Below are 26,179 nucleotides of genomic sequence, written 5' to 3'. Positions count from 1 at the left end.
TTGCACTCCAGCCTGGGTGACAGAGCGAGACTCCATCTCAAAGTAAAATAAAAGAAAAGAAAATAAAAAGATGAGAGAAGCTCATACCTTCAGAACTGAAACATAGGGAAAGAGGAAGCAGAAATTAAAGCAAATTCAAATTTCATTGCGTCATACGATCAGGAAGGCAACGAAACAAAAGTTTGCAGAAGGGCTAAAAGTGACTGTCAGGAACTGCATTAACGTCATTACATTTAGGGTTTTTTGTGGGTTTTCTTTTTAGATTTTAGCAAAAAAATTCATGAAGCAACTCTAAAATACTTATACTTCAATATGGTAAATTAAATTTATATTAGGACTTCAAATATAATCTTTTCCTCTCTGTTCTGAGTGTCATGCTTGTGACATTGATAGAAGGTGGACTCTAGGCAGTAAAAGAAAAAATTCAATTTTTTACTGATAAATTCAGGTACAATAACCACTTGTTATTTTATTGTGGACCATTTTTTCTCTTTTTTTTTTTTTTTTGAGACGAAGCTTCTCTCTGTCGCCTAGGCTGGAATGCAGTGGCACCATCTCGGCTCACTGCAACCTTCACCTCCAGGGTTCAAGTGATTCTCCTGCCTCAGACTCCCCAGTAGCTGGGATTACAGGTGCCCACCACCATGCCCGGCTAATTTTTATATTTTTAGTAGAGATGGGGTTTCACCATGTTGGCCAGGCTGGTCTCGAACTCCTGACCGCAGGTGATCTGTATGCCTTGGCCTCCCAAAGTGCTAGGATTACAGGCGTGAGTCACCGCTCCTGGCCCATTTTCTCTTCATGATAATTCATGAGTAGCTGGGATTACAGGCACCCACCACCATGCCCAGCTAAGTTTTTGTATTTTCAGTAGAGACGGGGTTTCACCATGTTGGCCAGGCTGGTCTCAAACTTCTGACCTCAGGTGATCCACCCGCTTCGGCCTCCCAAAGTTCTGAGATTACAGGCGTGAGCCAACTCACCCGGCTTTATTGTTGTTGTTGTTTTTAATGTTACTCTATTTTTTTAGATTCAGGCGCTACACGCGCAGGTTCCTTACATGGATGCATTGCGTTCTGGTGGGGTTTAGGTGTCTAGTGCTCGCATTACCCATACGGCTCACCAGATATTACGGGGGAGGCAGAGGGGACACTCCCCCATCCCCAAAAGCCTAAATAACATCGAAAATCTTCCACATGGGGCCCAGGTGAAGGTCTCTGCAGGATCCCCCAGCTTGGGTGGGCTCAGCTGTCACCCAGGGGTCCGGTGCGGGGACTGGTAACCCATGGGCCTGTCGGTTGGAGCGGGGGTCTCACCTGCTTGCCCATCGCTGAGCTCCACCACTATCCAAGGAAAGATGAAGGCGCCAAAAGCAAAGCCTTTGGTTAGTGTGACAGCTCTGCAGTATTAGCAGCTGTTTATTGTTACAGCCTCAGTGTGACCGCTCCTGGAGCCCTGATCACAGACTGCCCCGCCCCGCTGTCTCTCCGACTGTCTCAGCAACCTCTGGCTGTCTAGCCCAGTGCCACCTCTCCGTGTCTTTCACCCATTGCCACCCCTCCGCTGATCACTGACTGTCACCATCTCTGCTGTCTAGCCATCTCGCCTCTCTCCTAATTGTCCCTGCCTCTGCTGAAAGTCTCTCTGCCTCTCACTCGCTATCCCCGTCATCCCTTCCTGATAACTAGATAATGCGGGGAAGGTGAACTCCCAAATCGGGGCATAGCCCAGAAGAGTTCCCGGCTTTGCCTAAGAAAGAATTTAGGCCGGTCGCGGTGGTTCACACCTGTCATCCCAGCACCTTGGAAGGCTGAGGCGGGCAGATCATTTGAGGTCAGGAGTCTGAGACCAACCTGGCCAACATGGTGAAACACCGTCTCTACTAAAGACTACAAAAATTAGCAGGGTGTGGTGGCGGGTGCCTGTAATGCCAGCTACTTAAGAGCTGAGGCAGGAGAATCGCTTGAACTCCGGAGGCAGAGATTGCAGCGAGCCGAGATGGCGCCATTGCACTTCAGCCTGGGAAATAGAGTAAAACTCCGTCTCAAAAAAAAAAAAAGAATTTAAGGGTGAGCTGGTGTTACATAACCCCTTAAGGGTTGCGCCAACCTCTAGTCAAGTGGCCGAGCACAGCAGCAGCAGAGGTACTGCTCCTAGGGTAGCAGGGCTGCCCCACAGGCAGTGTGCCCAGAATAGCAGCTCAGAAACACACCTGCAGCCACACTTGTACCTGCTTTTAATTATATGCAAATTAAAGGTCAGGTATGCAGAAATTCCTAGAAAAAGGGCGGTAACTTCCGGTCAGTGGGTCTTTGCCGTGGAAAAGGGCGGTAACTTCCGGGGGTTGCCATGGCAATGGTAAACCGAGATGCCACACTGGTGGGCGTGTCTTAAGAAGAGCTGCTTCCACCCTCCGCCCTGTTTTAGCTAGTTCTCAATCTGGTGTGGTGCCTGAGTCCCCGCCTCCAAAGTCCCACATCCTGCCTCAGAACTTCTGAGAAAGGCTTTTCCCCTTCCGCCCTGGCCTTTCCCATCCCAATAAGAAGGAGCTGCCTGGAAGTGACCCCCAAAGCCCTTTCATTTCTGACCTTCTGGGGCATCTGGGTTGTGGCTCATCCTAGACCTGCTCCCGTCCCCCAGCCCTCCCTTGGCCTGGTCAGCTCCTACCAATAACTGTGTGTTGCAAGGGTTAGAAAGCCAGGAGAGGCAGCTGCAGGTACATGTAATTGTAATTGTATCCATCAATGTTGGGGTCTGAGATTCGTGAGATGAAGCCACAGTATTAGGAGAAAGCAAAGATTTGTAAAAACCCCACTGTTTAGAATCTCCCCTCTCTCACACATCACACACTGTTTCAGATTTTCCGCTAAAAGCAACACCCAGCACAGCTGTGCATGACTCCCAGGCCCCTACCCTGTCCTGCAGGATGTATGATGAGTACAGGAAGGAGAGCAGGCTGGATCAGGAGGATTTGGGGTCCAGCCAGACTCACACATGGGGAAGATGCTGGGGCTGATGGAGGAGGAAGAGAGGCAAGCAAGTTGGAGAGAGGACAGATGGATGCTCCCTTGGGAGCTCTTATTTCTCATTTCCAAGAGCCCCTGAGGATGAAGCCCCTCACCCACACATGCGGGGTCCCTGGGTCCTCTTAGGACAGGAGAGGAGACTGCTCGGGCCTTGGTGGGATCTGACTGGGATGAGGCTGGTGTCCACCCAAGACGTGCTCCTTTAGAGAGAAGCACCCCACTTGTGGGTGCTCCTCACACCGCCCCTCCTGTGCTCACCTGAAGGCCTCTGTGCTCAGGGAACCCCTGAGAGTAAGGAGGGACCCTGCACCTGCTCCCTGGATGAGTTAGGGAATTATTCACAGCGCGGCTTGTGTGTCATTCATTTCTACCCTGCCTTTTCTGTGCACACTTGTCTATTGTTACTCTCTGTTCTTCTGAAACATTTAAAGCAATACATGAATATATAAACTTATCATTTTAATTTGGGACTTGATTTCATTTATATATTTGCTTTAGAAAATAGTTTCTTATTTATGTTAAGTTTTCCTATCCTAAACTTTCAAAATTGAGGTTTATTGATGAACTTAAGAAGTGTCTTGAAATTTTATTTATAAGAATTTTATATATTTATTTCAATTTAAACAATTATTCAATCACTTGAATAATCTGTAAATGAGGTCTTTGATTCCTTATAAATAAAAGCTAGGTATACATGATACAGTAATTGGTTTGAGTTCATTTATTTTATTTTATACCAACTTACTACAGAATTTCTTAATTCCAATTATTTTCAATTGATCCCCTCTAATTTACTAATAAAATGTACATAACTCACACAAAAGTTGAAATTTCACTTTATTTCTAAATTGCATTCCAATTGCTGTCTCCCAGCCTGGAGTGCAGTGGCGTGATCTCGGCTCACTGCAAGCTCCCCCTCCCGGGTTCACGCCGTTCTCCTGCCTCAGCCTCCCGAGTAGCTGGGACTACAGGTGCCCGCCACCACGCCTGGCTAATTTTTTGTGTTTTCAGTAGAAACGGGGTTTCACCATGTTAGCCAGGATGGTCTCGATCTCCTGACCTTGTGATCCACCCGCCTCAGCCTCCCAAAGTGCTGGAATTACAGGCGTGAGCCACCGCACCGGGCTGATTCTTCTGTAGTTCTTTTAGTTGTGATGTTAGGTTGTTAATTTGAGATCACCCATCACCACACCTGGCTAATTCTTTTGTATTTTTAGCAGAGACGGGGTTTCACCATGTTGGCCAAGCTGGTCTTGAACTCCTGACCTCGTAATCCACCTGCCTCAGCCTCCCAAAGTGCTGGGATTAGAGGCGTGAGCCACTGCAACTGGCCTATATGTCTATTTTTATACCAGTGTCATGCTCTTTTGGTTACTATAGCCTTGTAAACTTTGAGTCAGTTAATGTGATGTCTCTAGCTTTGCTCTTTTTGCTTAGGATTGCTATGGCTGTTTGGGCTCTTTTTTTGGCTCAATATAACTTTTAAGGTTTCTTTTTCTAAGTCTGTGAAAAATGAAGGTATTTTTGTAAGGACTGCATTAAATCTGTAGATTGCTTGGGGCAGTGTGGTCATTTTAATCATAGTAATTATTCTGATTTATGAGAATGGGATGTTTTTCCATCTGTTTGTGTCATCTACAATTTCTTTCATCACTGGTTTGAAGTTTTCCTTGTAGAAATCTTTCACCTCCTTGGTTAAATATATTCCCAGGTGTTTTATTTTTGTGCACCCACTGTCCACGGGATTGCCTCCTTGACTTGGTTCTCAGCTTCGTCATTATTGGAGTACAGAAATGCTACTGATTTCTGTACTTTGATTCTATATCCTGAAACTTTACTGGATTTCTTTATCAAATCTAAGAGTGTTTTGGCTGAGTCTTTAGGGTTTCTGAGGTATAAGATAATATCATCAGCGAACAGAAATAATTTCACTTTTTTTTTTCCAATTTAGATGTGTTTTATTTCTTTGTCTTGCCTGATTGCTCTGGCGAGGACCTCCAGTACTACGTTGAAGAGTGGTGACAGTGCACATCTTTGTCATGCTCCAGTTCTTAGGGGGAATGTTTTCTACTTTTCCCTGCTTGCTATATTGGCTGGGATTTCGTCACCTATCGCCTTTAGTATTTTGAGGTATGTCCCTCTGTACCTTGTTTGTTGAGAATTTTTATCATGAAGGGATGCAGGATTTTATCAAATGCTTTTTCTGCACCTCTGTGACATAATCATAGAGACTGAAACCAGAATCCTCTCATGTCCCAACCCCTCATGTCTTAATCTAGTCTAGACATTAACCATGATTGAGCCTCTCCCATGACCCAAGCACGGCTGACCCTCACATCCGCTGTGATGAGTGAGGTTCATGACAACAGGCTCCACACAGGGAAACTGAGGCTCAGAGATGAGACAGTACTGCCCAAGATCACACAAGCCGTAGATAATAATCAGGAATTACATAGAAATCAACTCCCCACTGGCCGGGGCGCAGTGGCTCACGCCTGTAATCCCAGCACTTTGGGAGGCCGAGATAGGCGGATCATGAGGTCAGGAGATCGAGACCATCCTGGCTAACATGGTGAAACCCTGTCTCTAATAAAAATACAAAAAAATTAGCCGGGCGTGGTGGCGGACGCCTGTAGTCTCAGCTACTCGGGAGGCTGAGGCAGGAGAATGGTATGAACCCGGGAGGCGGAGCTTGCAGTGAGCCGAGATAGCGCCATTGCACTCCAGCCTGGGCGACAGAGCGAGACTCGGTCTCAAAAAAAAAAAAAAAGAAAGAAAGAAAGAAAGAAATCAACTCCCCACTCAGCAAACCAGAGCCCAAACCTAAGTAATGTACCCACAAAAATTAAAAAATAAATAGATACATAAGAATGAAAATTTTAAAACAAAGCCTAAGTAATTACTCCGAAAATGTTGAACATGGATTGAGGTATAGAGGGAAGCCCAAAGAAACAGAAGGCACAGTGGAGGCAGAAACGATTCAGAGGTTTGTTACTGGAGTTGGGGTGGAGGTGGACGCTGTTGCAAAAAAAAAATTAAGGGAAGTACAAGAAAGAGAGTACTATTGGTTAGAAAGAAAACACTCCAGGGCCACTAAAGGGTCATGATTTCCTCCCCTATCTCCCTGCATTTCTCCTCTGTGCTCGTTGCCACATGCAGCTCAGCCTGGGCTACACAGCCAGGTGTCAGGCGTGTCTCTGCTGATCTGAGTCTGCCTGCGGCATGGACCTGCATCTTCCCTGAAGCATCTCCAGGGCTGAAAAATCACTGACCATGGTAAGGACCCCGCAACGCTGAGCTCATGGACGGGCTGAAGGAGGGAGGGGGACCCCATGGGGAGGCTCTGAGAGGGAGGAGGTCACCCTCACCTGAAAGGGGCTGACTCAGGAAGGCACCGGGTCTATTTGCTGCTGTGTCCCGGCTCTCAGTGAGATAAAGATAAATCAAGCAGACAGTGGCCCGGGGAAGGGAGACCCCACTTCTGTCTGAAATGTCTGCAGAGAGCCTGGTGCCTGTAGTCTCAACTACTTCACTTCAGCCCTGGGGAAATGAGAGCCAGGCTCCTGGGGAGAGCAGTTCCCCTTTCTGTGGGCTGAGAATGAGAAAATCCTATGACAAGAAGGACCCAGCCTCCGAGCTGCCACACCCTGTGTGTCTCTCTGTCCTGCCAGGCACCATGGTCTCATCCATCTGCACAGCTGCAGCCAGTGGGAGGAGACGCCGTGAGCCCTGCCCTCATGGCTCTGCTCTGCCTCGGTGAGATTGGAAGCCTCAGGGAAGGGGCACCCTAGTCTGGGAGGGACCCCACCCCATAACGAGGCCCTTGGCTATCAGGAAACTCCAGGGTTTTAGGAGGTTCCCAGGCAGGGGAGGACCTGCTCAGGCTTCAGGGCAAATCTCTCACAGGGAACTCTCTTCCAGGGCTGAGTCTGGGCCCCAGGACCCACGTGCAGGCAGGTGAGTCTGTCCCCAGCTGTCCCAGGTCCCTCCTCCTCAGTGGGAACAAAGGGCCACCCATGGACAGCTGGGGGTGGAGATCGCAGTTCTGGGTGATTGATGGGGACATCTGGAGGGTCCTGGGGCTGAGAGCTGGGATCTGAGGGGTGGGGAGGTCTTGGAGCCCAGACTCTGATTTCCTTCCAGGGAACCTCTCCAAACCCACCCTCTGGGCTGAGCCAGGCTCTGTGATCAGCCGGGGTAACTCTGTGACCATCCGGTGTCAGGGGACCCTGGAGGCCCAGGAATACCGTCTGGATAAAGAGGGAAGCCCAGAACCCTGGGACACACAGAACCCACTGGAGCCCAAGAACAAGGCCAGATTCTCCATCCCATCCATGACAGAGCACCATGCAGGGAGATACCGCTGTTACTATTACAGCCCTGTAGGCTGGTCAGAGCCCAGCGACCCCCTGGAACTGGTGGTGACAGGTGAGAGGACACTCTGGGGTCCCAGCCCCAGGCTCTGCCCTCAGGAAGGGGGTCGGCTCTCAGGGGTGTCTCCCTTTCACAGCCCAGCCCTGGGGATGACGCGGGAGGTGTGAGCCCCATTTAACACGATGCCTCCTTCTCTCCTAGGATTCTACAACAAACCCACCCTCTCAGCCCTGCCCAGCCCTGTGGTGACCTCAGGAGAGAACGTGACCCTCCAGTGTGGCTCATGGCTGAGATTCGACAGGTTCATTCTGACTGAGGAAGGAGACCACAAGCTCTCCTGGACCTTGGACTCACAGCTGACCCCCAGTGGGCAGTTCCAGGCCCTGTTCCCTGTGGGCCCTGTGACCCCCAGCCACAGGTGGATGCTCAGATGCTATGGCTCTCGCAGGCATATCCTGCAGGTATGGTCAGAACCCAGTGACCTCCTGGAGATTCCGGTCTCAGGTGAGGAAGCCACAGCCTTCTCTAGTACAATTCAGGGAAGCCAGACAGGTTGTGGAGAGCTTTACAGGCAGGGCAGCCCCTGCTAAGAAAGACAAAAAGGGGAAGGAGAACACAGAAATCCTAGGGACGCAAATTCAGGGTGAGAAAAACAAAGCAAGGGCTGGGCACAGTGGCTCCCACCTGTAATCTCAGCACTTTGGGAGGCCGAGGCGGGTGGATCACCTGATGTCAGCAGTTCAAGACCAGCCTGGCCAACATGGTGAAACCCCATTTCTACTAAAAATACAAAAATTAGCTGGGCGTGGCGGCACACACCTGTAATCCCAGCTACTTGGGAGGCTGAGGCAGGAGAATCGTTCGAACCCGGGAGGCGGAGGTTGCAGTGAGCCGAGACTGTGTCATTGCACTCCAGCCTGGGTGACAGAGCGAGACTCTGTCTCAAAAAAAAAGAAAAAGAAAAACAGAGCAAGGGAGACTCCAGAAGGAGGTTTATAGGAGGAACCAGCCCCTGCAGTCCCGGCTCCTTTTTCCTTCCAGGTGTGTCTACAAAGCCCTCCCTTCTGACCCCGCAGGGCCCTGTTGTGGTCCCTGGAGAGAACCTGACCCTCCAGTATCACTCTGATGTTGGCTATGACAGGTTTGCTCTCTACAAGGAGGACAGACATGACCTCCTCCACTGGCCGGCAGCCCCAGGCTGGGCTCTCCCAGGCTGACTTCCCCCTGAGCTTGGAAGTGACCCCCAAAGCCCCCTCATTTCTGACCTTGTGGGGCATCTGAGATGTGGCTCATCCTAGACCTAGAAAAGCAGCTCCCATCACTCACCCTAAGACCTGGTCTGCTCTTGCCAATAGCTATGCCTCGCAAGGGTTAGAAAGCCAAGAGGGGCAGCTGCAGGTACATGTAATCATATCCATCAGTGCTGGGGTCTGAGATTCGTGAGACGAAGCCACAATATTGTGAGAAAGCAAAGATGTGTAAAAACCCCGCTGTTTAGAATCTCCTCTCTCTCACACATCACACGAAGCGTTTCAGATTTTCTACTAAAAACCATGCAGCTTTACAAGACTCCCAGGCCCCTACCCTATCCTGCGGGATGAGTGATGAGTAGAGGAAGGAGAACAGACCTGGTCAGCACGATGTGGGGTCCAGGCCTGACTTGGAACATGGGGAAGATGCTGGGGCTGATAGAGGAGGAAGAGAGGCAGGCGAGTTGGAGAGAGGACAGACGGACGCTCCCTTGGCAGCTCTCACTTCTCATTTCCAAGAGCCCCTGAGGATGGAGCCCCTCACCCACACCTGCGGGGTCCCTGAGGCCACTCAGGACAGGGGAGGAGGCTGCTCAGGCCTCGGTGGGATCTGACTGTGATGAGGCTGGAGTCCACGCCAGACCTGCTCCTTTAGAGAGAAGCGCCCCAGCTGTGGGTGCCGCTCACACGGCCCCTCCTGTGCTCACCTGGAGGCCTCTGTGCTCAGGGCACCCCTGAGACAAAGGAGGGGCCGCGCACCTGCTCCCTGGAGGAAGTTAGGAACTTATTCACAGCACGTCTTGTCTGCTGTTCATTGCTGCTCTGCATTTTCTGGGCATACTTGTCTATTTTTTCTCTCTTCTTCTGAATCTTTTAAAACAATATTTGAATATTTAAATTTGTCTCTTTAAGATATATGGATTTATGATTTAAAAACAAGTAATTCCACTCCCATTGTCCTGGGGGCATAATTAAATATTTACATTTGCTGTATAAAATTAGTTGTTAATAGCAAATATTTCTATTATTAATATATAAAATTGAAGTTTATTAATGAAGTTAATAAGTGTTTTCAAGTTCCGTTCATAAGAATGTGTACATTTAGTCTAATTTAAAAAATTATTCAACTACTTTAATTATTCTTAAGTGAAGTATTTGATTCATGTATATTTCTTTTTTTTGTTTGTTTGTTTTTGTTTTTGAGATGGAGTCTTGCTCTGTCGCCCAGCCTGGAGTGCAGTGGCGTGATCTCGGCTCACTGCAAGCTCCGCCTCCTGGGTTCACGCCATTCTCCTGCCTCAGCCTCCCGAGTAGCTGGGACTACAGGCACCCACCACCATGCCCGGCTAATTTTTTTGTATTTTTAGTAGAGATGGGGTTTCACTGTGTTAGCCAGGATGGTCTCGATCTCCTGACCTCGTGATCCACCCACCTAGGCCTCCCAAAGTGCTGGGATTACAGGCGTGAGCCACCGTGCCCAGCCTGATTCATTTATATTTCTAAGTAAGATATACACATGAGAAAGCTTTTAGTTTGAGTATATTCATTTAATTTCATTTTAGCTTGCTATAACATTTTTCCCTTTCAATTATCTTTCAACTGATCTCCCCAAATTTACTGATAAAATTTATATTAACTATAAGAAAATTGAAATTTTATTTTTTATTTCTAAACCGCATATCAATTTTTGTCACTTCAAGTATTAATATGCATGTAACTGCATCTTAAATAAATATCTAAAGTTTTACATATATACATATTTATGTATGGTTATATAAGTTACATCTGAATATAAGTGTAGGTATATCTGCATATATTTTTTATATGTATATCTACATGCTTAATGTATTTGACATGGAGGGCTTTTACATGTTTGTTATTGGTCTTCTCACCTAGATTCACACCTTATAAAAGCAGAAATTTTTGTTTGTTTGTTTGTTTGTTTGAGATGGAGTCTCTTGCCCTGTCGCCCAAGCTGGAGTGCAATGGCATGACCTGGGCTCACTGCAACCTCTGCCTCCCAGGTTCAAGCGATTCTCCTGTCTCAGCCTCCCAAGTAGCTGGGATTACAGGCAGGTGCCACCATGCCCGGCTCATTTTTTTATTTTTAGTAGAGACGGGGTTTCACCATGTTGGCCAGGCTGGTCTCGAACTCCTGACCTCGTGATCTGCCCGCCTTGGCCTCCCAAAGTGCTGGGATTACAGGCATGAGCCATCACTCCTGGCCCTAAAAGCAGAAATTGTTTTATGAGCCTCTGTAACACCATATATATATATATATATATATATATATATATATATACATACATACACACACATTTATATACATACATATATATATATATGACTGACTATATGAATAGTTAGCTGACTAGAGACTTATTGTATGATGAAACACTTGGTGAGGTGGTTGAGGTGGCGTGAAGGGGAGGCAGCTGTTTGTGATTCTGACATTCAGGAGCCCCTGAGGACCAACCCATCATCCATGGAGCCTGGGTCCTCAGCTGGTGGATCCGTGAAACTCTCATCTCTGGGGGAATTGGCTTATGTGCTCCTGTGTCCCAGGCTGCACAGAGAGCACAAAGGGCTCAGTGACTTCTGGGGGCCACTTTCCTTGCAGATCCTGAGCTTTCACGGTGCAGGAAAGCTCTTTCCCAAATGACTCAGGAGCAAAGTTTAAATTCAAAGAACAAAGGAAAGCTGAAATAATTCAGTGAGGAGACTGGAGGGAACCCTGCTCCAGCAGAGGGAGGGTTTATGGAGAAACTCCATAAAAGTCATGTTGAGAGGCACAGGGAACTAGGAGAATGCAGAGCGCAGGGGAGAGGCTGGGCTCAGATTGCTTCAAGAACTTCTCCTTCCCCTTCCCCTGTTTTGATTTTCAGGAGCAGCTGATAACCTCAGTCCGTCACAAAACAAGTCTGACTCTGGGACTGGTGAGTGAGGAGATGCTCTCAGTTATGGAACTGGCACAGAGGGTCAGGTCCTGTCAAGATGATGTGGGTGCCCTGGGGAGACATCCAGGGGTCCTGGGTGATACTGATCTGCCCTGACCTCTGTGACCTCTTTGTCCACCATCCCCAGCCTCACACCTTCAGGATTACACAGTAGAGAATCTCATCCGCATGGGCATGGCCGGCTTGATCCTGGTGGTCCTTGGGATTCTGATATTTCAGGATTGGCACAGCCAGAGAAGCCCCCAAGCTGCAGCTGGGAGGTGAACAGAAGAGAGGACAATGCACCATTGAATGCTGGAGCCTTGGAAGTTAATCTGATGGTCCTAGGAGGTTCGGGAAGGCCATCTGAGGCCTATGCCATCTGGACTGTCTGCTGGCAATTTCTTTTTTTCTTTCTTTTCTTTTTTTTTTTTTTTTTCGAGACGGAGTCTTGCTCTGTCACCAGGCTGGAATGCAGTGGCGCAATCTGGGCTCACTGCAACCTCCGCCTCTCGGGTTCAAGTGATTCTCCTGCCTCAGCCTCTGGCAATTTCTAGAGGGAGGAATGGGTGTTTGAGTGCAGGGACACTGGTCTGGGGTGATCCATGGAGGACCATTAAAATGTGACACCTTTCCTTTCTATTAATGTTGACTTCCCTTGGTTGAATTCCCTTCTCTTCCCAGCCCGAGACATGAGGCTACATCCCACATGGCAGGCAGCGTTGGGTCCACATCTCTGCACATCTGTGTGCTCTGGTCCTTGGCGTGTCACACAGTCCACTTCACTTCTCATTATCACACTCCCCGTGTGCTTTACTGAGCCTCCATCTCTTCAGTTCAGAGTTCCACACCTGAACCAGTAACTAAATCCGTGGGAGAAGATCAGATCCCCTCCAGGAAAAGATAAATCCAAAATGGCGTCCTAACCTCCTGTCTGTAGCCTTCAAGCCCCACTCACTCTTTTTTTTTTTGAGACGGAGTCTCGCTTTGTCACCCAGGCTGGAGTGTAGTGGCACTATCTCGGCTCACTGCAACCTCCACCTCCCGAGTTCAAGCAATTCTCCTTCCTCAGCCTCCCAAGTAGCTGGGACTACAGGCGCACGCCACCATGCCAAGCTAATTTTTGTATTTTTAGTAGTGACAGGGTTTCACCACGTTGGCCAGGATAGTCTCGATCTCCTGACCTCGTGATCTGCCTGCCACAGCCTCCCAAAGTGCTGGGATTACAGGCGTGAGCCACTGCACCCAGCCTGTAGTGACTGGGTTTCACCATGTTGGCCAGGATAGTCTCGATCTCCTGACCTCGTGATCTGCCCACCTCGGCCTCCCAAAGTGCTGGGATTACAGGGGTGAGCCACTGCGCCTGGCCTAGCCCCCTGTCTTGATTATATGCTCAGGGTCCTGGGACCAGGGTCATCCCTGGGATGAGGGTCCAGGGAGAGGGTCCTAGAGTAGAGGATACGATGAGGCAGTGGTCCAAGGAGAGCAACTTAGAAAAGGAGAGTGAGAGGCCTGGAGATTATAAAGACCCACACCAAGAGTCTAACAGGAGCTGAGAGAGAGGAGGCCAGTCCCTCAGTTCGGGGTCCAGGACATGTGGGAAGGGGCTGCTTTGTACACACTGCAACCTTCATATTTCCTAGAAATGTACAAGAACCCCCCCATTTGTCTGAGCCAGGGCCCTTAGTGTCCTTGGGAGAGAACTTGACCTTGCAGTGCTACTCAGAGATCTGGTTGGGTACCTTCTGTCTGTCCAAGGACAGGTCACTTGTGCCTCCCCAAAACCATCGGTTGAAAGACATGGCCTTACTCTCTCAGGCCAAGTTTACACCAAGCCCTTTGACTTCAGCCCACAGGGGGACCTACTAGTGCTGTGGTCCACATAGTTCCTCCTTACACCTGTTGTCACACCCCAGTGACCCCTAAAGATTTTGGTCTCAGTATAGGAGCTCCAAGCACCACATCCGTTAAGATTCTAAACCCTTAGCATGCATCCCTGTGCTAGGAGAGCCCTGGCCTGGGATAGAAGGAAGGAAAAACAGCAGGGACCAGTCATAGAGCAATCCCATCTCAGAAAGGGATGAAGAAAGTCATGAAAGTAGGGGTGATTCTCACTCTCACTCCATGCCTTACCCTACTCAGGGGTCACAGAAGGTGCTGGGTGAGTGGAATGAGAAGATTTGAAAAGGTAGGGGGCCAACCTTTGAGCAAAAGAGATGAAGCTGAGGAACAGAGCAAGAGGCACCACAACCCCACCTACTCCTTCTGTCCCTGCCCCAAACAGTCTGTGGGATCTGCAGCTCCTCACCCTCATGGACTCACTTCATGTTGGCTGAGCAACAAGGTCCTCACAGACTACAGGAGTCACAGTCTCCTGCAGCTCTGGGCTGAGTTTCTCAGCTTATTCTTCTGCCCTTGAAGTCTTTACAGAAGAGGTTGTTTCCAGAGAGCCTGGGAAGGAAGGTAGAGATGAAGGGAGGGAGCCTTATTTTCCAAGCAGCATTGAGGTCTTTTGTTCCTGCTGGGTGGTCAGTATGAGGTGAAATGTGTAAAGAAAAAGATGAGCATAAGGATACGAACAATAGACACTGTGGATTACTAGAGGGTGGAAGAGGGTTAAAAACTACTTATTGGGTATTATGCTCACTAGTTGGGGGATGTGATCCGTACTCCAAACCTCAGCATCAAGCAATATTCCCATGTAAGAAATTTGTACTTGTACTTCCTGTATCTGAAATAAAAGTTGGAAGGAAGGAAGGAAGAGAAAGAAAGAAAGAAAGAAAGGGGAGAGAGAGAAAAGAAAGAAAGAAAAAGAAAGAGAGAAAGAGAAAGAAAGAAAGAAAGAAAGAAAGAAAGAAAGAAAGAAAGAAAGAAAAGAAAAGAAAAGAAAAGAAAGAAAGAAAAAGAAAAAACGAACAAGAGGTCCAGCTGAAGTGGAGAGAGGAGTGGACCCTATTCCTTGCCCCTGTCCATGGTGCTGACTCCTAGGGATTGCAAAGGTGCCCCAGGCACCTGTGGAATCAGGTCCGCAATCAGAAGAGCAGACTAAAAGGTCCCTCTTATTCTGCAGGACAAGTGGGTGGGTAAGCTCTTATTGTGAAGGACAAGTGGGTGGGTAATTCACAGAAAGTCATAGCTTGAAGTGGAGATGGCTCAGCCACTCTAAGACAGACGCCTTTAGCAAACTCTATCTAAATCTGGGATAGTACTCTTCCATCCATCAAAGGCAGAATGCCATCCTTGTTTCCAAAAGGTATCTCAGTTCTAAACTTCTGTACCAGTAACTTCCTGGGAAAGAACGTATCAGAATTCACTTTTTCTGTGACTCCTGTCTACTCTGGACATATTTTGTCTCCACCATTAACTGTTTTCATCCTGTGGAGGTAGGAATAAAAACAAGATAGCAGTTTTCTGATTAGATTTCCATAATCATCAGGCTGTCACCCTGGCAGGAGAAACCATAACACTGAGTACTTGAAAGATAATCTCTCCTGGGTTTGAAACTTCCTGTACAGTGGCGTGATCTCTGCTCACTGCAACCTCTGCCTCCCAGGCTCAAGTGATTCTCCCGCCTCAGCCTCTTGAGTAGCTGGGATTTACAGGCATGCACCACCATTTCTGGCTAATTTTGTATTTTTAGTAGAGACGGGGTTTCACCATGTTGGTCAGGCTGGTCTTGAACTCCTGACCTCAAGTGATCCTCCCACCTCGACCTCCCAAAGTGCTGGGATTACAGGTGTGAGCCACTGCACCTGGCCACATATCTCCTTATTCTAGTTATTCTCAGAGAGTATTCTGTGTATGTATATTTCTCTCCATCCAATGATTTGAGATTCATGGTTTTATTGTAGATAGGTTTTTTTCTCATTTTATGTCTTTATTGATTTTTACTTAATTTATTGCACATCTGTGAATACAGATCTATGTTACTTCACAGCACTTATTAAATGTCCTCATAATCAAATAAGTGTTGTCCACACTAGGAAACTTTCTGCATATTTGTTGAATACTTCAATCAGCTGATCCTATATTGAATAATATTATTTTTCTGCATCTTCATATAATGACCACTTTCTCATTTTTTTGTTCTTACCAAACCTGTCACATCCTCAAAGACATTTTCCATGACAAAGTGGATTGAGTGATTCTTGCCCACATGTATTCTATAATAGTCCTTGTATTAGGTTAACACACATTCGAGATCTCTAGGTAGTTTAATTTTTTTGTCCACGTATCCATATGCACATGTTGTTTTCTAATTTATCTCCTTAAAATTTTTTGCTTTTTTCTCATGAGTTTCTACACTGAATTAACAATGGGAGATTTTGTTCACTGTATTATTTCTTGCTCCTGGAAAAGAGGCTTGAATGCGGCCCGGCATGGTGGCTCACACCTGTAATCCTAGCACTTTGGGAGGCCGAGGTGGGCGGATCACCTGAGGTCAAGAGTTCGAGACCAGCCTGACCAACATGGAGAAACACTGTCTCTACTAAAAATACAAAATTAGCCAGGTGTAGTTGTGCATGCCTGTAATCCCAGCTACTCAGGAGGCTGAGGGAGGAGAATCGCTTGAATCGGAGGCAGAGGTTGCGGTGAGCCAAGATTGTACCATTGCACTCCAGCCTGGACAACAAGAGCAAAACTCTGTCTTCAAAAAAAAAAAGGCTTGGATTCTAAAATCATTCTCTCATTCATCACAAAACAGGACAGATGAGTGGACCCAATCATTAAAAGTGAGGCAGTGATTATTACTTTTAATAGTAGTAGTATTAAGCTACACTGGACCACAGAGACAATTAGATGAGGCAGAACAATAGAAAAGGCAGTGACAGCCTTTAGCTCTGTTGTACCCTGGACTCTGGTACAATCTAGAGTCCCACATACGCATCTCTGAATTCTGTATTGACAGATGAAGAGTTACTAGAGGTATTTACCTTAAGGGGTTAAGCATGGGTTTAGCTAATATGGGAACAAATCGAAGATGAGAAAGGAGCACAGTTAAGTATTCCTGTATCTTTGAATTCCTTTTTTCTGTCACTGAGTTGTGGTTTGCAAAACTAAACTCTTAATATCCCCCAAACCGAGAAGTTGGTGGTGATCTCAATGAGGCCCAAGAACTTGAACAAATTTGAGGAAGGAAATCATACAGTGCTCCATCTGAGGTGGAAGTTGAGGTTAGCAAGGATGGTTACACAATTCTCCCATGAGAAGGGAAGAGAGGTCCGGGCGCGGTGGCCCCAGCACTTTGGGAGTCCAAGGCAGGTGGATCATCTGAGGTCAGGAGTTCGAGACCAGCTTGACCAACAAGGTGAAACACTGTCTCTACTAAAAATACAAAAATTAGCCAGGCGTGGTGGCAGGCCCCTGTAGTCCCAACTACTCTGGAGGCTGAGACAGAAGAATTGCTTGAACCTGGGAGGCAGATGCTGCAGTGAGCTTAGATTGCACCACTGCACTCCAGCCTGGGCAATGGAGCAAGACTCCATCTCAAAAAACCAAAAAAAAAAAAAAAAAAGGGAAGAGAGTTGTTATGAAGGAGCCAAGACAGGGGAGCAGGAGTAGAATGGCCCCAGCTGCTCTAATCCTCCCATGCTCTTATTCGTAGGAGTCCTTGATCCTCTCAACCAGCATCCACCAAGTATAGTTTCAAAGTCAGGAGTAACTACGACTTCCCTTTCAGGAGTGTGAATGTGTAAACACCCATCCAGGCTCCCAATGTGAGTGCAGCCTGTCTGGCCCCCAGTGAATGCCCTGTTCTGTCTACTGACCATGCCCCTTCAGACTATGCAATGGAGAATCTCATTCCAATGACCATGCTGGCTTGATCCTGGCGGTCTCTAGGGGATGATCTTTCAGGCTCAGCACAGCCAGAGAAGGCCCCCAAAGGCCGCCAACATGGAAAGTCAAGATGATTTTGGATTGACTCTTCAGTTTGGAGAACTTTGAAACATCTTCATCAGAAAAGCTGTGCTGGCCCTAGAAGAATCTGGGAGAGCTGGAGGCACGTTCTGTGTGAACGCTGTGCTGAAGGATTGAAGATGACTACTATTTCTTTTAGGTGAAGGGTATGCAAGAAGAAGTTAACCTAACATTGATGAGGATGCTAACTTTAGAAGAACTTGCTTGTGAGCTTGGTTCTTGGTTGGCATCTAGGAACTTGCTTCTAGCATGTCCCCTGTGTTACTAAGAGACAACGTGAGGTTGTGTGCCTGCAGCACTGAATTCTGCTGTTATGTCTTCACTAGGCTGTTTCTGTAAACAGTGTAATTCATGGTGAACACCCGGTTTCCTCTGGTTTCTCTGTAGCTGCTCATTATACCTATGTGGTCCCCACCTAATAACAATCTTGAACATTGAGTCTCAAGCAGATTTGCCTGGGGCCAACACTGCACATGTGTTGCTGCATTTTATGCTGGTGGAATGAACAAGTTAAGACACAGGTTTGCACAACTTATAACCAACATCATTTTTCTTTTATTTTCTTTCTTATTTCCATAGGTTTTTGGGGAACGTGGTGTTTGGTTACTTTCAGAAATTCTTTAGTGATGATTTCTGAGATTTTTGTGCACCCATCACCCTAGTAGTATACATTAAACCCGATTTATAGTCTTTTATCCCTCACCTCTTCCCTCCCTTTCCCCCGAGTCCCCAAAGTCCATTGTAGCATTCTTATGCCTTTGCATCCTCATAGCTTAGCTCCCACTTAGGAATGAGAACATAAAACATTTGGTTTTTCATTCCTGAATTTCTTCACTTAGAATAATAGTCTCCAATTTCATCCAGGTCACTGTGAATGCCATTATTTTGTTCCCTCTTATGGCTGAGTAGTATTCCACAGTGTATATGTATATGTGTGTGTGTGTATACATATATATATGTATATATGTGTGTGTATATACATGTATATATGTGTATATATGTGTGTATATGTATATATATGTGTATATGTATAGATGTATATGTGTGTGTGTGTGTGTATATATATATGACAATTGCTTTATCCACTTGTATAATCAACATTATTTTTCTCAAATGTATTTTGGCAAATAAAATATTTTCCAAAAAGTGAAAAAAAAGTTACTCTTATATAACGATGGCCTAAGATACCACCTACTGATGAAAGTGAGGTGGCAATTTTGGATTAACGGGCATCACAGGCAACTACATAGATCCTCTCAGCAAACATACATGAGGAAAACCAAAACCAACCAGACAGCCAGAACCGGAATTAAAAACTAGTCCTTCGACTGGGCACGGTTGCTCACGCCTGTAATCCTAGCACTTTGGGAGGGCGAGGCGGGCGGATTGCCTGAGCTCAGGAGTTCAAGACCAAACTGGGCAACATGGTGAAACCCCATCTCTACTAAAATACAAAGGAAATTAGCCGGGTGCGGAGGCATGCCCCTGTAGTCCCAGCTACTCAGGAAGCTGAGGCAGGAGAATTGCTTGAACCTGGGAGAAAGAGGTTGCAGTGAGCCAAGATCGTGCCACTGCACTCCAGCCTGGGTGACAGAGCAAGACTCCCTCTCAAAAAAATAAATAAATAAATAACTAGTCCTTCATTGAAAGACCATGGACAAACATCCAAAAGAAACAAGAGCAAACAGGGAATTATGACCACCTCAAATGGACAAAGCATGGAGCTAGGAACTGAGCCTAAAAAGATAGTGCTGTGTGAGCTCTTGGATGAAGAATTCAAAATAGCAGTTATGCAAAAACAACAACAACAACAACAAAAAAAAAACTAGGCAAACTCCATGATAACAAATAAAACCAATTTAGAAATGTATCAGATAAATTTGGCAAAGAAATTGAAATAGTTTCAAGAATTTAAACAGAAATACTAACGCTGAGAAACACATTGGCTGAACTGAAAATTTTATTACAAGCTCTCAAAAGCGGAATGGATCAAGCATCTACTCTTCCAAACGTAGCATCCTCTCAGAAGTGTGCCTGATAAGAAAGGGTCCAACATGGGCTGGGAGTGTTGGCTCACTCCTGTAATCCCAGCACTTTGAGAGTCCAAGGCAGGCGGATCACCTGAGGTCGGGAGTTCAAGACCAGCCTTACCAACGTGGAGAAACCCTGTCTCTATAAAAAGTACAAAAATTAGCTGGGTGTGGTGGCACGCGCCTGTAATCCCAATTACTTGGGAGGCTGAGGCAGGAGAATCACTTGAACCCAGGAGATGGTGGTTGCAGTGAGCCAAGATTGTGCCACTGCACTCCAGCCTGGGCAACAGAGTGAGACTCTGTCAAAAAAAAAAAAGGAAAGAAAGAAGAAAGAAAGAAAGAAAGGGGGGGGGAGTGAGGGAGGGAGGGAGGAAGGAAGGAAGGAAGGAAAGAAGGAAGGATTTCTACTCATGACTGATAATCTGTGTATTTAAGCAATATTATATGTACAATTTCTTAGTGCTCAGGGTAGATGAGGATTCTTGACTGGGAGCGTCAATTGTCCAACACCCTGATTTTCTCAAATTACAACCCCATGTCTTACTCTGTCCTGGGAATTAACCATCATTGAGCTCCTTCGAAGTCCCAGTCACCGCCGACCCCCACGACCCCTCTGATGAGTGGGGTGTGTAACAACTTGCTCCACACAAGGAAACTGAGGCTCAGAGAAGGGGGTGTGAAGGCTCAAGGTCACATGGGCAGCAGATAATGAGCAATCATTAAGTAAAAATCAGCTCCCCATCCCAACAGGTGAGTTCCCCTCAGGGAAACAAAGGACACTGAAGACTCAGGAGTGGATCACAAGTCTGTTTCCAAGGAGACGAAGGTGGATGCTGCTGCTAAGAGAAAGGGAAAGTCCATGGAGGGCACGGGTTGATAGAGCAAACTGGCAGTGTTGGATACAGGTCGTGTTCTCTACCCATATTTCCTGTGTTTCTCCATTGCGCTCATTGCCACAGTGCAGCTCAACTTGAACTACACAGCCCGATGTCAGATGCGTCTCTGCTGACCTGAGTCTGCCCTGCACCATGGACCTGCATTTTCCCTGAAGCATCTCCATGACGGATGAGATGACTGGCCATGGTAAGGACCCCACAACCCCGTGCTGATAGACAGGATGAAGGAGTAAAGGAGACCCCATGTGGAGGCTCTGAGAAGGGAGGAGAAGCCCTCAGTTACCCTCACCTGGAAGAGGCTCACTCAGGGAGGCCCTGGGCCCATTTTTCTACTACATCCTAGCCCTCAATAAGATGAGGAAAGATCCTGCAGCCAGTAGCCAAGGATCAGGGGGAGCCCATTTCTGTCTGAAATGTCTTCATGGAACCTGGTGCTCACTCCCACCTCAGCCCTGGGGAAATGAGAGCCAGGCTTCTGCAGTTTCCCTTCCTGTGGGGCTGCTGATGGGACAACCCCATGACAGGGAGAACCCAGCCTTTGAGTGTGTCTGTCTGTCCTCCTGGACACCATGGTTTCATCCATCTGTACAGCTGGGGCCAGTGGGAGGAGATGCCGTGACTCCCACCCTCACAACCCTACTCTGACTTGGTGAGATTTCAAGAGGAGAAGGGGCACCCTAGTCTTGAAGGGACTTCACTCCACAGCCAAGCCCTGGTCTATCAGGAAATCTCAGGGGTCAGGATGCTCCCAGGCAGGGGAGGACCTGCTCAGGCTTCAGGGGCAAATCTCTCACAGGGAACTCTCTTCCAGGGCTGAGTCTGAGCTTCAGGACCCATGTGCAGGCAGGTGAGTCTGTCCCCAGCAGTCCCGGGTCGCTCCTGCTCACTGGGGACAACGGGCCACCCCCAGCCACCTGGGGAGGGAGAACAGCATCTCTGAGCTGACTGATGGGGACATCTGGGCGGGTCTTGGGACTGACAGCTGGGATTTGAGGGATGCATTAGTATCTTGGGACCCAACCTGTGATTTCATTTCAAGGCTCCTCACTAAACCCACCACCTGGACTGAGCCAGACTGTGTGATCCCTGGGAGGAGGCCTGTGACCACCTGGTGTCAGGGTACCCTGGAGCCCCAAGAGCACCAGCTGGATAAAGAGGGAAGCTCAGTGTCACAGAACATTCGGGAAACCACTGGGGCCTGGGAACAAGACCGGGACTCATATCTCACACAAGCCAGAGCACAATGCAGAGAACTGTCACTGTTATTATCAAAGTGCCACAGGTCGGTCAGGGCACAGTGACCCCCCTGGAGCTGGTGGTGACAGGTGAGAGGACACTCAAGGGGTCCAGCCGCAGGCTCTGTCCTCAGGAAGGGGGTCACTTGCGCCCTGACTTTACTGTCTTTTAGGGATGTCCCATAAAGGGGCAGAAGCGCTGAAGCTCTCAACCTCTGGGTGGCGCCTGCATATTGTGCAGAACCTTCTGCAAACCAGGCTTGAGTCTTCACTTTCTCTGTCAACGGAGCATAGAGAAATCCCCATGAGATTATAGGTGCAGGCTGGAAGGCAGAAGGTTGTGTAGCAGGGACAGGAACCATGGGCATTTGGCCCCCTGCTTTGTGTAAATTGCTCACACTCTCAGGGCCTGAGTGGACATGATCTTATTATACAGCTTGCATCGGCTAACACACACTTCACATTTTATGGTACCTTGGTGACCTGTGCCCAAGCATCCAGTCTCTCCTAAGGCTCAATAATGGAAAAAAATATATTATTTTCCTTTTTTTTTGAGATGGAGTCTCACCCTTCTTGCACAGGCTAGAGTGCAGTGGCATGATCTCGGCTCACTGCAATCTCCGCCTCCTGGGTTCAAGTGACTCTCCTGCCTCAGCCTCCCAAGTAGCTGGGATTACAGGCAGGTGCCACCATGCCCGGCTAATTTTTTTATTTTTAGTGGAGACAGGGGTTTCACCATGTTGGCCGGGCTGGTCTCGAACTCCTGACCTCAGGTGATCTGCCCACCTTGGTCTCCCAAAGTGCTGGGATTACAGGCATGAGCCACTGTGCCCGGCAAAAAAAAATATGTGTTTTTCAAAAGGAGACTAGCTATCTGTGAATGATGATAGGATTTTGCTCCACAATCCTAAGTGTCTAAGCCCCAATTCACCTATAGGAAGGAGCTTGTCAAAACCTCCAAACAGCATCTCGATCTGCCACTGACACTTCAAGCACCATCTGTTCCACTGGATCATATGGCCCAGGTGGCAGAAGAGCTTGTGCAGGACCTGGATCTGTTGCAGAGCCTTCCCCTATTCCACACCCCACTGAAAACTTTTTTTTTTTTTTTTGAGATGGAGTCTCGCAGTGTTGCCCAGGCTGGAATGCAATGGGACAATCTCGGCTCACTGCAACCTCTGCCTCCCAGGTTCAAGCAGTTCTCCTGCCTCAGCCTCCTGAGTAGCTGGGATTACAGGCGCCCGCTACCATGCCTGGCTAATTTTTTGTATTTTTAGTAGAGACGGAGTTTTGCCATGTTGGTCAGACTGGTCTCGAGCTCCTGACCTCATGATCCGCCCACCTCGGCCTCCCAAAGTGCTGGGATTACAGGCATGAGCCACTGCACCCGGCCTCCTTTTGAGTCACTTAGTAAATGGGCTAATGGAGCACACCCACATGAGAAATATGTTGCTTTCAAAATCCAAGAGGTAGGGCCGGGCACGGTGGCTCACGCCTGTAATCCTAGCACTTTGGGAGGCCGAGGTGGGCGGATCATGCAGTCAGGAGTTCGAGACCAGCCTGACCAACATGGTGAAACCTTGTCTCTACTAAAAATACAAAAATTAGCTGGGCGTGAGGGTGGGCACCTGTAATCCCAGCTACTAGAGAGGCTGAGGCAGGAGAATCGCTTGAAATCGGTTGCAGTGAGCCCAGATTGTGCCACTGCACTCCAGCCTGGGCAAAAAAAGCAAAATTCTGTCTCAGAAAAAAAAAAAAAAAAACCCAAGAGGCTTACTAGTTATCATGGTTCTTTTGGTTGTAGGAAGGGCCAGATGCAACAACTTACCTTTTGCTTTAGAAGTTATATCTCAACATTTTCCATATCAGTGGACTCAGAAATTGTGTTGAGGCAGAAGGCTCCAATATTTTTGTGGAATTTATTTCTCACCCTCTGTCATGCAAATGTGTTACTAATAAATTTGGACTAGGTGCTACTTCTTGCTTTCCTGGTCCAAATAGCATAATTTCTTTTTTTAACTTTATTTTATTTTTATTTTTGATATTTAATTTTATTTTATGTTCTGGGATATATGTGCAGGACCTGCAGGTTTGTTACAGAAGTAAACAAATGTGTGCTGTGGTGGTTTGTTGCACCCATCAGCCCATCACCTAGGTATTAAACCCCGCACCCATTAGTTATTTATCCTGAGGCTCTTCCTCCCTTCTTCCCCCCAGTAGGCCCAAGTGTGTGTTGTTTCCATTCCTGTGTCCATGTGTTCTCATTGTTCAGCTCCCACTTATGAATGAGAACATGCAGTGTTTGGTTTTCGGTTCCTGTGTTTGTTTGCTGAGGATAATGGCTTCCAGCTCCATCCATGTCCCTGCAAAGGACATGATCTCATTCCTTTTTATGGCTGCATAGTATTCCATGGTGTATATGTACCACAGTATCTTTATCCAGTCTGTCATTGATGGGCATTCCAACCAGCATAATTTTATCAATGTAATGATTCAGTCTAACATTTTATGAAAGGAGATGATAATGATGATTATGGTGAGAACTAAACTATGGGATAGAACTAAACAGTTGGTATGTGCCTGAGGTAGGACAGTGAATGTATATTGCTGGCTGTGCCTGCTCAAGGAAAATGGTTTCTGGTGGTCTTTATTAGCAGTGCTGGATAAGAAAGCATGGTGGCTCACGCATGTAATCCCAGCACTTTGGGAGGCCAAGGCAGGAGGATCACTTGAGGTTAGGAGTTCGAGACCAGCCTGGTCAACATGATGAAACCCCACCTCTACTAAAAATACAAAAATTAGCCTGGCATGATGGCGGGTGCCTGTAATCCCAGCTACTTGGGAGGCTGAGATAGGAGAATTGCTTGAACCAGGGAGGCGGAGGTTGCAGTGAACCGAGATCACGCCATTGCACTCCAGCCTGGGCAACAAGAATGAAACTCTGTCTCAAAAAATAGAAGAACAAGAAGGAGAAGGAGAGGGAGAAGGAGAGGGAGAGGGAGAGGGAGAGGGAGAAGGAGAAGGAGAGGGAGAAGGAGAGGGAGAGGGAGAAGGAGAAGGAGGAGAAGGAGAAGAAGGAGGAGGAGGAGAGTGTGGAGGAGGAGGAGGAGGAGGAGGGTGCCACTGCACTCCAGCCTGGGCAACAGAGTGAGACTGCATCTCAAAAAAAAAAAAAAAGAAAAGAAAAGAAAGATCTTCTAGACTCTTCCAATTTAGATGAGCCCGTCTTGAATGACAACTCCTCTCTAACATTTTAACCTTCCTAAACATTTGAATCTCTTTCTCTGTAGTAAACCAAGGCAGATCTGGCATGTTGAGTCTAATCACTTTGGGCCACCTTTGGTGGAAACCTCCACCCTAATGACCCCTTGACGGTCCCAGGCACCTGTGGCGACTCACCTCTGGCCTCTGTTATTTAATGTGGATCCATCTACACTTGGGGACTTCCACGCCTCTTTTTCTGCTCATGACATTGATGTTCTGCATATTTCGGAAATACTGCATGTCCATTTCTCCATTAGGGATCTCAGATGTGAGATCTTGAGAGAACACATCAATCATCCAACGCTATGATCCTATCATATCCCGAACACTTCATGTGCTGACCTGGTCTGGAAATGAAGCACAGATGAGCCTCTCCCATGTGTCAGGAACCACTGACCCCACAACCACTGTGACCAGTGGGATTTGTGACAACAAGCTGCAAAGGAAGAAACTGAGGCTCAGAGATGGTTCATTACCGCCCGAGGTCACGTAGGCAGTGAATGATAACCAGTCTTTGAATAAATATCAGCTTCCTCCCCCACTCCCCAAATCAAAGCTCAAATATAAGTCATTGTTCCCAAAACGTTGAACAGGGATTGAGGTGCAGAGGGATGGCCAAGGATGCAACGGGCACTGAGGAGGCAGGAAAGACTCAGAGGTTTGTTCCCAGGGACGTCAGGGGTGGACGCTGTAGCCAAAAAAAAAGGGGGGGGAATTTAAAAAAAAGGGGGGGATTACTGTTGATTAGAAAGAAAACCTATAGTCCAGGGCCACAAAGAGGGTCATGACTTCCTCTCTTTATTCCCTGCATTTCTCCTCTGTTCTCACTGCCACACGCAGCTCAGCCTGGGCTGCACAGCCAGGTGTCAGGTGCGTCTCTGCTGATCTGAGTCTACCCTGCAGCATGGACCTGCATCTTCCCTGAAGGATCTCCGGGGCTGGAGGGACGACTGCCATGGTAAGGACCCCACAATGCTGAGCTGATGGATGGGCTGAGGGAGGGAGGGAGACCTTGAGGGAGGCTGTGAGAGGGAGGAGGTCGCCCTCACCGGAAAGGGGCTGACTCAGGAAGGCATTGGTTCTTTTTCCTGCTGCATCCCAGGTCTTAGTGAGATGAAGGCAAGGCAGACAGACAGTGGCTGGGGTCAGGAAAGACCCCATTTCTGTCTGAAATGTCTGTAGAGGAGTTGGGCCCACCCCCACCTCAGCCCTACAGGAAAGACAGCCAGGGTCCTGGGAGGGCAGT

The 26,179-nt window shown here is 47.7% G+C and overlaps 1 protein-coding gene across 2 annotated transcripts; it reads left to right on the top strand.

Annotated features, from left to right (window-relative positions):
• The first annotated feature begins 1,090 nt into the window (after positions 1-1,090).
• Positions 1,091-12,552, top strand: LILRA5 (leukocyte immunoglobulin like receptor A5). Of its 2 annotated transcripts, XM_063599641.1 has the most exons (9): positions 1,091-2,716; positions 4,978-5,156; positions 6,186-6,302; positions 6,698-6,782; positions 6,948-6,983; positions 7,170-7,454; positions 7,602-7,904; positions 11,536-11,586; positions 11,735-12,552. In XM_063599641.1, exons 3-9 carry the CDS (start codon positions 6,300-6,302, stop codon positions 11,869-11,871), a joined length of 900 nt encoding a protein of 299 aa, XP_063455711.1. In that variant the 5' UTR covers positions 1,091-2,716; positions 4,978-5,156; positions 6,186-6,299; the 3' UTR covers positions 11,872-12,552. The 2 variants fall into 2 exon arrangements, with proteins under 2 accessions (XP_063455711.1, XP_063455710.1); XM_063599640.1 differs by lacking the exons at positions 1,091-2,716; positions 4,978-5,156 and having other exon boundaries at positions 5,340-6,302.
• The last annotated feature ends 13,627 nt before the right edge of the window (positions 12,553-26,179 follow it).

The sequence above is a fragment of the Pan paniscus genome, chromosome 20 (assembly GCF_029289425.2).
Source record: "Pan paniscus chromosome 20, NHGRI_mPanPan1-v2.0_pri, whole genome shotgun sequence".
NCBI lineage: Eukaryota > Metazoa > Chordata > Mammalia > Primates > Hominidae > Pan > Pan paniscus.
The sequence above is the reverse complement of the archived record's forward strand: the minus strand, read 5'-3'. Positions and strand labels throughout refer to the sequence as shown.

Excerpts from the sequence above, each read along its gene's own strand:
- LILRA5 (XM_063599641.1), top strand. Across the intron at positions 7,455-7,601 it reads CCTGGAACTGGTGGTGACAG|GATTCTACAACAAACCCACC; the intron begins GTGAGAGGACAC and ends CTTCTCTCCTAG. Across the intron at positions 11,587-11,734 it reads CAAGTCTGACTCTGGGACTG|CCTCACACCTTCAGGATTAC; the intron begins GTGAGTGAGGAG and ends CACCATCCCCAG.